Below are 13,522 nucleotides of genomic sequence, written 5' to 3'. Positions count from 1 at the left end.
CAGGCTAGTGCTGAATTCAGGGCTGTGATACTAGTTTCTGAGTTGCCCATACCTTACTTGGATAGAAGGAAGTTTCTCTGTTCTCCTGTGAGAGAGGGGAGCTTTGAGCAACCTGTCTGTCCCTGGAGGAGTGGTTCCAGCCCAAAAGTTAGTAGTCTATTGGCCATTTTGGGCTAATTTCTATCTCTTTCATTTCCCTACTATAAAAACCGCATTTGCAGAGTTTTGCACCCCGGGCAGTGCTGGTTAGCTACGGTTAAATTATTCCCGGCTAAACTAAGTCTCCTCTTCAGTTCTTCCCTTGAAACTAGTCTAACTCTCAACCTAAGCACTCAAAAAGCATCTTACAGCCCAGCACATGCTCAGACCTAATAGCAAGCACCAATATACCCTGACACTGATTGCCCAGCAGGGCAAGGCTCTTTAATCATCCCTCACCTACCAAGTGACTAAGCAGCTCACTCTACTATTCAGGCATGACCAAAGGGCAACTTCAGGTGCACTCTCCAGTCCAGCTGGTGAATCTGGGTATCCTGAAGCAATGTTACAACTGTCTCATGTACACAGACAACCCTCTCCTCCTACAAAACACTAACATATGCAAGAGATGCAATTATACAGCCAAACTGGAAGCTAAGCTGTCTCCACCCAAGACTGGGACAGACAGTCAAGAGGAGAAGGTTAACACTTGCACCACACCTCCAGCCACACACAGACCTACTAAAATAGCACTGGCAAAAAATACACATAAATACACAAAATCATACTCTGAGGTTCTAAATAAAAACCTGCAAAAGCATCAGAGACCTCCAACAACCTGTACCTCCCATCACAAACCAGACAACACATAAAACACAAAATCAGTGTGCCACACAATCACAGCCCTTAAGGCGAAATAACATACCTAACACACTAGTAATAGGTGACTCTATAGTCAGGCACACTAATATGCCACTCACTAGACTGGACAAGCAGAAGGTTACTGTTAGCTGCCTGTCAGGAGCCACAATCTGCCATACAACACAAACATTCAGGTCACTCCAGAACAAGTACAAATATGACTCTGTCATTGTTCATGTTGGTGTGAATGACCTGAGACGTACCTCGCTGGACTACATGAAAAGGGACATGGAAGAGCTCTCTGATCATATAGCTCAGGCTGGTATGACCCTGACCCTGAGTAGCACCCTGCCCTCACCAAGAATGATACCTCAGTATAAAGAAAAAATGATCAATTTCAACAATTGGCTGAGCTTCTGGTGTCATTCAAAGGGTATCCAGTGTCTGACAGCCTGGGACGACATGCTTGACAAGCCACGTTGCTTGCAAGAGGTGGCTTGCACCTGTCACCCCTAGGCTTTTGAATACTGGCAAAGGATCTTGCTGCCCTCATAGTGCCTTTTTTAGGCAAGGCTCAAAAGTCAAACCCACCTCCATAAACAGCACAATTAACAAAAAACTGAGGGTCATGCTACTCAATGCCAGGAGTTTAAATCTCAAAATGCACATGCTCAAAACCCTTCTCAGTATGGAGAACATCAGCATCTGTGCAGTAACTGAAACCTGGTTCAAGGCTCCAGAGAGCACCCCAGCACTACCGGGCTACAACTCATACCACACGTTTTGGCCACAGAACACAGATCGAAACACAAACGGAGGGGGTGTATCCATATTCATCAAGGATACCTACACCTCCAGGTTAGTGGTGCAGCATGATACCTCTGAGATCATCCATGTGCAACTAACATCGGGCAAATCTGCAATGCAAATTGTGGCCTGCTACAGATCACCCTCCATGACCCAGGACCACCACTCCACCTTTCTGGAGACACTGGAAAACATGAAGATCCTACTGAACACCTTGATATTGGGCAATTTCAATTACCCTACCATTAACTGGGAAAACTACTCGAGTACAAACTCCCAGGCCCAGCGCTTCCTGGAATTCATCAACTCAAATGCCCTGGATCAGCTGGTAAACTCCCCTACCAGAGGTGAAAACATATTGGACCTGGTCGTCACCAACATGGGCGACAGGTGATCCACACCGGAGGTCAACCCGTCACTGGTTTGATCAGACCATAAACTAATCACTCTGGATGTCCACACCCCACCACCACCCCCAACTAAGGAAACCACAGTAAAAACTTTTCTAAAACAAACTTCACCTTACTAAAGACAGAGGTGGTAAGTTTCACAGCCCCCACGCTAAAGGATAACGCTGCCAAGATGTAGAAACCTTTACAATTGCACTCTATGAACACCTACAAGGATGCATGGATCATGCCATCCCTAGCAAAATCAAGACTCACTCCTCTAAGAGAAGGAAACCAGTTTGGTGGACCCCTGCAATAAACAGGTTATACAATAGGAGGAAACTAGTTCAGAAAAGTAAGCAAATCCCAAGAAGGAAAGACATCTCTGATCAGTATCAGTAAGAAACTAAGGTCCCTCATGAAATCATCCAAGGCTAACTTCAAAAGAAAATTAGCCAAGGATTCAAAAGATAACCACAAAGCCTTCTTTAGCTATTTTAAGAATCTAGGTGGCAACTCATAGATATGCACTGAACTAGTGCAAAATAGCACAAAATATACTAAGCCTACTGATATTGCCAACATCCTGGCAGATAGATTCAGTGCAAACTTCACCCCCCCCTCTCACCTCCAAAAGGGCCCACAACAATACCAGAAAAGTGCAATGTCCCAAAAATCACAGACACACAGGTGAAAACAGCCCTTTCAAAAGCCAAAAACACAGCGTCAGTGGAACCAGATGGTGTCCCAGGCTGCGTCTTGCACAAACTACAGAACAAACTAACCCCCCACCTAAACACATTGTTCAACCTCAGCCTCTCCACAGGCCACATGCCCATAGAATGGCACACAGCAACGGTTATTCCTCTCCACAAAGGAGAGTCAACAACTGACCCTGGTATCTATCGCCCCATAAGCCTGACTAGCCTGGTCTGCAAGGCTATGGAGCGCATCATGGAACTCATTAACAAAGACATTGGGAACCTTCAAACACTTGACCCGACCCAGTTCGGCTTTGTTAAGGGCAGATCATGCCTACTAAACCTGGTTGACTTCTTCAAGACAGTCACCAAGGCCATAGATGAGGGAAAGGTGGTTCACACAGCCTACCTTGACCTCGCCAAGGCTTTCAACACCATTCCCCACTCAGGTATTAAAGAAAAACTCACCAGCCTGAACATAATCCCCTATGTCACGAGATGGGTTGCCAACTGGCTTACAGACATAACTCACATGATAAGAATAGCGGGCTCCAGGTCCAACTCTAAACCAGTCACAAGTGGTGTCCCACAAGGCTCGGTCCTGGGACCCCTACTGTTCAGCATATACCTCTCAGAAGTATAGGCAAACACAGGAGGACAATGGCTAACCAAGTTCGCTGATGACTGCAAACTGGGAGCCATAATTGACTCTCCGGCTGACACAGGCATCCTCCAAAAGGGCCTTACTGAGACGGACACTTGGTGTTAAAGTCATGGCCTCAAGCTAAATGCCAAAAAATGCATAGTCATCCCATTTGGAAAAACAAAACACCCACAAATTACCATATAGGTGACAGCCCCCTTAATACAGAAGAGGTAATAAGAGATCTGGGGACCCAGGTAGATAGTAATCTCTCCTTTAACAATCATATTGCCAAAGTAGTTAGGAAATCCTTCTATGTGGCCCATCTAATTACTAAAGGGTTCACATCTAGAAATAAAGAGGTTATAGTGCCCCTCTACTTGTCACTCATTAGACCCATCATAGAGTACAATGCCCCATCTGGGATGTACCTCACAAGATACTTCCAACAGCTGGAAAGACCACAAAAGTACCTCACCAAGAGAATTACTGGCCTCAAACATGTCCTATGCAGGCCGACTGAAAAAATTCTGGCTGTACTCAGTGATCTTGCTTACTCAGAGGTGATCTCTGCCTGACTTACAAAGCCATGTCCAACTCAGAATTGATGGACATGCTCCACCTAAAGAAATCCAACTCACTGCGAGCCATGCACTCTAGTGAGCTGAACCTCACCACAACAATAAATAGAACATGCTGGAGGGATACATTCCTGTCACAGAGACTCCCCATGCTTTGGAACAAAATTCCAAATTACATCAGGCAGAGCCCTTCACTAACACACTTCAAGAGAAATCTTGACGAGTGGATGAGTAACAGAAAATACACCCCTGGGATCACTTCATTGGCTCTGCTTGACAGAGGATCAGTTAATTAATCAACGGGGCGGCGAAAGCTGACACACTCTGACTAGGCTTATAAATGCCCTTGGGCAGATAGCCTAGTACCTACCTATGAACCTATGAAACTTATTAATTATGCTGCTACTAAACTGACTTAGTATTGAATGTACAATCATTTAAACATTCTTAATCACTTAAATTTGCCCAAACAACAATAAAGATCTACATAAATATCTCCTGTAACATTAACAAAATACTCTGCTATAGTAGGAAATACTTATGCAGATGCAAGTTCCTTACCAAAGGACATAAGTCTTTTTTTCATGTTGTGCCTGTGTAAACAAATTTGCAGGAATGAATTTATGGCTGAATGACAAAGTTAATAAATGTACATCAGGGGCACTCAGCCCTTTTAAATTCACCTCAGTTCTGTTCCCACCAATTCCTATCCAAACTAAGGGGTGGCGTAAGCCACAAAACTATGGCTAGGCTTATAAATGCCCTCGGGCAGATAGCCTAGTATGAACCTATGAACCTATGGCTCCAATTCAGAAAGGTTACCATGAGACATAGATGGGATGCATACCTTGCAGCAACCATTTCTGTTTCTGTAATAGCATGAAGAAGTGCAACACTGCAGGGTACTCTGTGGCCATGCTAAATGCTAATGAGGCATTCCACCAGGGCAGCCTGTGCTAATTAGCCATATGCTGTCCCCCTGAAGTGTGTGTGGTGAGGCATTTACACATCTCAGTGATTCAGAGGAAAAGTAACGCAGCCACTCACATTAATGAACATGGACAAAAGTTTGTGTTCACCGATAATGGCAGAGGTAAGTCCCAGGGAGTTTATAGGACAGGCAATGTTGGATGGTGTGCACGTGTGTGTATTTGTGGCTGTGTATATGAGTATTTGTGTGTGTGTGTTTGCATGAGAGGTTGCAGAAGCTACCACTAGATAAAAGGTACATTGTATAATATAACCTAAGTTTTAAAAAAAATGGCAATAGCTTATTCTACTATACTATCTGATAAGTTAATATATATATATATATATATATATATATATATATATATATATATATATGTATGTATATATATATATATATATATATATATATATATATATATATATACATATAAAATATATATATATATTTTTTTTACAAAATAAAAAGTATGAAACTCTTATTTAGTTACAAGGGATAGGGCACCTGTAAGAGACAGCAGCAGAAGCATCCTATTAAATCAGGAAAAGACAATTGAGATGGATGGGTGTGTGCCTCTGTGGTGGGAGATTTCAGGATAAAGCCAGGAGGAACTGTAGACAACAGCATGGCGAATATTTACAGCATTACTTAAACTCACTTAAATAGTTAATAGAGCAACATGTCTAACATCATGCTATACTTTACAAACACTAGGAAGAAGGAAACTCTAATGTCTGTCATTATTAACTGTCTGCAATGATCCATGAGTTAGAAGGAGACTGACATAAATTAGAAAAGACACTGGGGACATTTTATCAGCTCAAGGGCAGGTAAGAGGTATGTCAGTGTACGTGTGTGTGCGTGTGTGTGTGTGTGCGTGTGTGTGCGCGTGTGTGCATGTGCATGTGTGCATGTGTGTGTGTGTGCATGTGTACGTGTAAGTGTTTGAATGTGTGCATATATCCAAACCAAAAAGGATGAACAAATCAAACTCTGTCCACAGGATTGTAAAAATAAAAATAACCACAAAAACTACAATCCAGCCATGGTAAATGGGAGCTAAAATTCTTGAATAAAAATGTTCAAAGTAAAAACAAGTATATTTAGTGCTTTCATCTCACATACATCTAGGACTTCCTCAGATCTTACTTGAAAGTAGCATATTAACCATTCATATAGAAAGAGAGATATACCAACCCTACTTTAATTAAAGACACAACACCTCTACTGAGCTGATTAAGTATGACTATGCATTGGTGCATCACAATAAATGTATGTTTTAACTTAAAAACAGATGAATGAAAACTCCTTACACAGCTAAAGATAAGAATCTAATACATACGCCACCACTACAACCTGCGAGAGATGCATTTACATAGCCAAACTGCGAGTAATGCATTTACATAGCCAAACTGGAAGCAAAGCTCTCTCCACCCAAGATTGTGCTAGACAGTCAAGAGGAGAACGTTAACAGCCACACTACACCTCAAGCAACACATAGCCCTTCTAAACCCACACCACCAACACCCTCACATAGCAACACAAAACCCTCATATGCAGAGGCCCTTAACAGTAACCTGCCCAAGCAACAAGGACCTCCGAAGCTAAAATGCAAACAAACACCAGTCACAACCAAAGTGTCACATTGCTCACAACACCAGTGTGCCACCCAACAACATCCCCTAAGGCAAGACAACGTACCCAGCACTTTAGTCATAGGTGACTCTATAGTCAGGCACACTGATGTCTCACTCACCAGGCTGAACAAGGAGAAAATTACAGTCAGCTGCCTATCAGGTGCCAGGATCCACCACATAACACAAGCACTGAAGTCACTCCACAACAAGTACACATACGAATCTGTCATTGTCCATGTTGGAGTGAATGACTTAAGACGTACCTCCCTGGACTACATGAAAAGAGACATGGAAGAGCTCTCAGATCATGTGACCCAGCCAGGTATGGCCCTACCTCTGAGTAGCATCCTGCATTCACCCAGAATGATACCACAGTATAAGGACAAAATGATTGACTTCAACAATTGGCTAAGCTTCTGGTGTCATTCAAAGGGGATCCAGTATCTGTCTGCCTGGAACGACATGATCGACAGACCACGATGCTTTGTCAGATATGGCCTGCACCTGTCACCCCTAGGATTCAGGTTACTGGCAAAGGCTCTTGCCACCCCTATAGTGCCTTTTTTAGGCAAAGTTCAAAGGACAAAACCACCACAATAATAGGTTCAAGCATTCAAAATCTGAAGGTAATGCTACTCAGTGCTAGAAGTCTAAACCTCAAAATGCATTCTCTCAAGGCACTGCTAAAAATGGAGAACATCGATATCTGTGCACTAACTGAGACCTGGTTCAAGGCCCCAGAGAGCACCTTTGCAATACCAGGCTACAACTCTTACCACATTTTTCGGCCACCAAATCAAGAATGAAACACTAAAGGTGGAAGAGTGTCCATATTCACCAAGTATATTCACACCACCAGGCTAGTTGCCCAACACAATGCATCTGAAATTCTCCAGGTGCAACTAACACTAGGTAAGACTGCAATCCAAATTACAGCTTACTACAGATCCCCCACCATGCCCCAAGATTCTCATTACACCTTTCTAAACATACTGGAAAATATTAAGATACAACCAAACACCCTAATACTGGGTGATTTCAACTACCCTGCCATTAACTGGAAAAACTACTCGTGTACCAACACCTTTGCCTAACGGTTCTTGGAATTCATAAATTCCAATGCCCTGAATTAACTAATCCATAGTCCCACCAGGGGCTCCATTATCCTAGACCTGGTCATTACCAACATGGGAAATTGATGCTCCACACCTATGGTCACCCCCTTGTTGGTCAGGTCTAACCATAAGCTAATCACCCTTGACATCCACATACCTCCCCCAACCCCCAGTAAGGAAACCTCTGTAAAAAACTTCTCCAAAGCCAACTTCATGCTACTTAAGTCAGAAGCGACAAACATCATGACACTGATGCAGATGGGAACTGAAAGTTTGACTGCTGAATCCTACACTAAGGCACTGTAAGAGCACATCCACTCATGCATGAATCATGCCATCCCAAATAGAACCAAGATGCTCTCCATCAAAAAAAGGAAGCCAATCTGGTGGTCCCCTGCCATAAACAAACTTTACAACAAAAGGAAGACACTGTTGCAGAAAAAAGGAAAATCTCAGGATGCAAAAAACTCCCTTACCAGCCTCAGTAAGAAGCTGAGATCCCTCCTAAAATCCTCCAGAGCTAGTTATGAAAATAAAATTGCCAAAGATTCCAAAGACAACAACAAGGCATTCTATAGCTATGTCAAGAATCTAAATGGCAATGCTCAGATCTGCTCTGAGTTACAACAGAATGGCATTAAATGTACTGGCAGATCAATTAAGTGCCAACTTCACCCACCTCTCACCCCCTAAAGGGCTCATCTCAATACCGAAAGATTGCCAAATTCCAGTAATAATGGCCACACAGGTAAAAACCACACTCTTCAAAGCTAAGAATACAGCATCCATGGAACCAGACGACATCCCAGGCTGTGTACTACATGAACTACAAAATTAACTGATACCTCACCTAAGTGTAATATTTAATCATAGCCTCACCTCAGGATTTCTGCCCACTGAGTGGCGCACAGGTACAGTTATCCCACTCCACAAGAGGGATCCACCTTGGATCCTGGAACCTACCACTCCGTCAGTCTGACGAGCCTGATCTGAAAGGCCATGGAATGTATTATCATAGAACTTATAAACAAAGACATTGGCAATCTTCAGACACTGGACCCCACCCAGTTTGGGTTTGTGAAGGGCTGATCTTGTCTCCTGAACCTGACTGACTTCTTTGAATCAGTCTCCAGAGTTGTGGATGAGGGTAAGGCAGTCCACAAAGCTTATATGGACCTCATCAAGGACTTCAACACCATCCCTCACTCTGGAATCCTAGATAAACTTACTAAGCTGGGCATTAATCCCTATGTCACTCGATGGGTTGCCAAACTGGCTTACTGACAGTACCCACACTGTAAAAGTAGCTGACTCCAAATACAGCCCCAGACAAGTGACAAGTGGAGTACCTCAGGGTTCAGTCCTGGGACCGCTCTTGTTTGGCATCTCCTTCTCTGAAATACAGGCCAACACTAAGGGACTGTGGCTAACAAAGTTCACAGATGACTTCAAACTGGGAGCCATTATTGAATCCTCAAATTATGTGGATATTCTACAAAAGGGCCTTACAGGAACAGTTGCTTGGTGCCAGAGCCATGGGCTCATGCTCAATGCCAAGAAATGTATAGTCATCCCCTTTGGGAAAAAGCATGTACCCATGAATTACCACGTGGGTGGCAGTACACTAAACACTGAAAGTGTGATTAAGAGACTTAGGGACACAGGTGGACAGTGGTCTCACTTTCGATCACCACAGCAGTCAGGAAATCCTTCTATGTGGCACACCTCATCACTAAGGGCTTTTCATCCAGAAAAAAGGAGGTCTTTGTCCTGTACAAATCCCTCATTAGACCCATTATAGAATACAACGCCCCATTTGGTATGTACCTCTCAAGACATCTGCAACAACTGTAAAGGCCGCAGAAATACCTCACTAAAAGAATCACAGGCTTAAAGCAGATGCCCTATGCTGACCATCTAAAAAAACTCCAGCTATACTCTGTCGCATATCGTCTACTAAGAGGAGATCACTGCTTAACATACAAGGCCATATTAAACCCAGAGTTGTTGGGCATGCTGCACTTAAAGAAATCCCAATCCCTCAGAGCCACATGCTCCAGGGATCTAAACCTTGTCATCACAATGACTAAAACATGCTGGAAGGATAGGTTTCTGACTCAGAGACTCCCCAGACTCTGAAATAGACTGTCCATACATGTCAAGCAGGGCGTCTCTTTGGCCCTCTTCATAAGGAACCTTGACGATTGGATGGGAGATAGGAAATTCACCTCGGGGATCATGTCAGTTGGCCTGCTAGACAGGGGTCCAGGGAAGTAAATATTGTGGGAAGAAATAGCCAGGGAATTGTTATGGCAAGGCTTGTATAGGCCCTAGGGCCGATAGCTTAGTACCAACCTATGAACCTATACAAAATTAAATTTACACAAAATTACATAATTGCCACCCATCTGCTAAGCTCACCTGAAACAGAAATATAATAATTAATTCCTGCTGGTGTATTCACATCTAACCGCAGTTGCCATATTGTCTTACAATACAATAATTTATTTTTCCAGTAACCACCATATGTACTGGGGTAATTTTTTTCAACTACCAAAAACTTAAACTTACTAAAATTATTGCAACTCAAGGAATGTCTAGCCAGGGCACTTCTATCATCTTTCTTATAAATACTGTAATTATGCTGGTACATCATTTTGTTTAATGCCTTCCTATTTTTTCCTACATATACAACAGTACTGCTCCAAAGCCACTTATTTCCAGTACCTGAAGACACAAAAAAGCATTACAAGTGAACAACACTGAAAGGAAGTCTTCTAGCAAATGTCACTATAGTGTATTCTAGCAACAAATGATATTATCATAATATGCAGACTGTGTTTGCCATGTGTGCAAGCTGCTGAAAATAATTTATAAAGAGGGAGGAATGATGGATTTAGCAGCACTAATGAAAACCAAGTCACTGATGGATAATATTTTTCACTGTATGGTGATACAGTGGACTATTACATACATTTATTCATTTATTTAATCTATCTACTCTTTGTTGACTTGTTTATTCCCATAGGCTAGTGGTGTCTTTTCAGGGGAGACACAAAGTGGTATTTCTACTAGAAGGGGTAATTTGGTCAGAGCATCAGAGAGCTTGATCTATTCCTTTCAATAGGTGCCGTCGGATCTTTTACATACACCAAGTCGAGCAAATATTCGATTTCACTGATCAATGGCACATAAAATATACTGTTGCATTTAGAGACACATATCACAGAAGGCCTTTAGCAAGGACATCTCATTAAAACAATTTCTGCCAAAACAGAAATTGATTTCTTCCAAAAATTGGCATTTTTTTTATTTATTTGTTAACCAGGTAAGCGTAAGCTAACCAGGAACAGTTTTCAGGAAAACCTGGGAACACTGTCTGGTTAAGTGATTTGCTCAGAGTTACACAGCAGATAAATAGAAGCTGAGGGAATCAAACCCAGAGTACAGGGAGTAGTATTTAGTAGCTCATTGCTTTAATCCTCTCATTCACTTCTACACAAGCATCTCTTGTTTAGATTTTGTATGACATCAAGGGTTGTGACTTTTGAGATTTATTTCTTTTACCTTCATTGTACTGATCTCACAATTTACTGTGTTAGTTAGGTGAGGATGTGGAAGTTGAGTGTTGGCATCCCCCCACCAAGAGTTTTATTCATTTTGTTACAGATCTGACTTATAATCAGAAAAATAAGATGGAAATATCAAGCATATATAACTCGCAGTTCTTATTTCTTTGAATTAAACCTGTCTGTAAAATTAGCAAAGAACTTGCATGACACCATGTTTGGCTTTTCTGTTACAGCCAGAATGCATTGATTTGGCTGGCTAAATCAAGATAAAGTGAGGTTGTCTTTTGGTGTTTATCAAACGAATAATTTAAAAATGTTATAATCAACAAAGCCCATCTTTACTCTAAGCTCTCCATAATGCAGTTACAATCAAATCAAGCAGGGTAACATAAACTTTACTTAAAGTAAATAAACTTATTCAGTATGTTACGTTCTCTACCTTGGACTTGGGGAGTCACCTTTGACTTCTTTAGTCATCCACTGTCCACTTGCTAATGCCATTCTTTTACTGCAAGACATCAGATATACACAGAATAAGAAGTTATGAGCTTAATATGGTTAGGATTTTGCAAAACAAATATGCTACTACAGAATAACGATGACAAGATTCTGGTATAGTTGGACTTGTTGCATAACATACTAACTGTCCTTAGCAATATGGTACATTTCCCTAATAAACAGCTTCAATAGCTCTCCCACATAACTGTTTTGTAAGGATTTAGTCTCCCTTTATTACCTTTCTGCACTGCAACAGTCATCAAACTCAGTGTTCTCGTCTGGGCCGGAGACTGGTCTCTGCTGAGAGTTGCACTTTTAAGCTTCCTGAAGGCATTTCTAGTAACTCCTTGTGGAAAAGAACGCAGCTAACTGTTTCAGAATTCTCCACAGTTGCTATGATACAGCAGTACTATACAGATACAACCCTTCTGGTCTCTGGAGAAACTGTGTTTCCAGGTTCATCAGAATTGGATACAGCAAACAAGGTGTGCTCAGGTTACTGAATTTCTGCTTGCCATTTGCTCATAAATGCAATTATAAAAGCAGCGGTATATAATTCTATCTCCTGCTGAGTCATCAAGTAAACAAACAGATATTTCTAAGCTTATTTTATGTGTTTGCTTACTTGATAACGTTTTGTAATTTAGTCTGTTCTGTGTGATATTCTTTTTCTTCCATAACTTATAACAAGGTATATACTGCAGTAAGGCTATATTACCTTCAGGCACAGTCGCTGCTGCCTATCACATGGAATCATTATCCTATGAAACTAAATCTAGATAATGTACAGCTTATAAACTTAGGCATAGTAAGCCATCTGATGCCCACAAGAGCCAGGTAGAAGCCATTATTTATGTCAAAGCTGCATTTCATCAACAAGTTCAGATAACATCAGAGACACAGTTACTTGAATACTCACTAAAAGAAAAGCACACAATTCACTGTGGATGGTTACCTACCTACCTGTCATGATTTTATACTGCATACTGTTTTAGTTTTTATTAACTAAATGACATGTAATGTAGTTTAAATGAAGTCATAAGGTCAGTTACTATAGGTCAAGCTGTGGTTTTGCTTCACCATTTTGGAGAAAATTACTAGGGAGGCATTACAATAAAACAAGATCTTTACTGAGTTGTACAAATGAAGCCCATGGTATAAATACAAAACAGTGTGCTAATGCATAGTCAAATAAAAAAAGCAAAGACAAGACATGTCAAACAATAGGGCATTTTGTTACTGGAAGAGTGCAGATTATAAAGGAAATTAATACTTTTCTATTTAACCTTATGAAGCAGACAGATAAAGACCTACAGGAGAACAAGGGAAAAAGGTATGGATTTAGTATAGCCATAAGTGGCCTGTAAGGTCAGTGTAAGTAAATTCATAAAAATATTGCAATATCAAGAAAAAGTCAGAACAGAAGGTAGCCTCTGGCAGACACTGTGCGAAGGTTAAAAGAAAATGTCATATCAGAAGCAACTTGAAACATGCAGATAGCAAAATATTAGCAAATAAAAGACCTGGGTCACTTCAGCAAAAAGACCTTTTAGTTTACAGCTGCATGCTAATTTGCTATTAACAAAAGACAGTGGACATTATGTTACCTTACAGTGTATCCTAGCTGTTGTGAGGCACGCTGTCTTTGTAACTCTTATAGCAAGACAGCAATGTAGTTATTTTGCGACTGCTGTCATGCAACAGGTGATATCACTACATAGCCAAATGATGCCAGCTGACCATGACATTGCATACATGTCTGGATCCAT

At 41.5% G+C, this 13,522-nt stretch overlaps 1 protein-coding gene across 2 annotated transcripts in view; it reads right to left on the bottom strand.

Moving 5' to 3' along the window:
• Window positions 1-12,167, bottom strand: part of LOC122795869 (leucine-zipper-like transcriptional regulator 1) — a 1,318,154-nt gene extending 1,305,987 nt beyond the window's left edge. The window contains exons 1-2 of one of the 2 annotated variants that reach the window (XM_044064282.1): window positions 11,992-12,167; window positions 11,695-11,763 (exon numbers count right to left, since the gene is read on the bottom strand). In XM_044064282.1, coding sequence (XP_043920217.1) covers window positions 11,695-11,756 — 62 coding nt within the window. In that variant the 5' untranslated portion in view covers window positions 11,757-11,763; window positions 11,992-12,167. The remainder of the gene's footprint in view (window positions 1-11,694; window positions 11,764-11,991) is intronic. The other variant, XM_044064283.1, reaches the window with a different exon arrangement.
• Between the last annotated feature and the right edge of the window lie 1,355 nt (window positions 12,168-13,522).

Source organism: Protopterus annectens, chromosome 2.part2, assembly GCF_019279795.1.
Source record: "Protopterus annectens isolate FY-2018-M chromosome 2.part2, PAN1.0, whole genome shotgun sequence".
Taxonomy (NCBI): domain Eukaryota; kingdom Metazoa; phylum Chordata; order Ceratodontiformes; family Protopteridae; genus Protopterus; species Protopterus annectens.
Note: the sequence above shows the minus strand (reverse complement) of the source record. Positions and strands in the feature narration are given on the sequence as shown.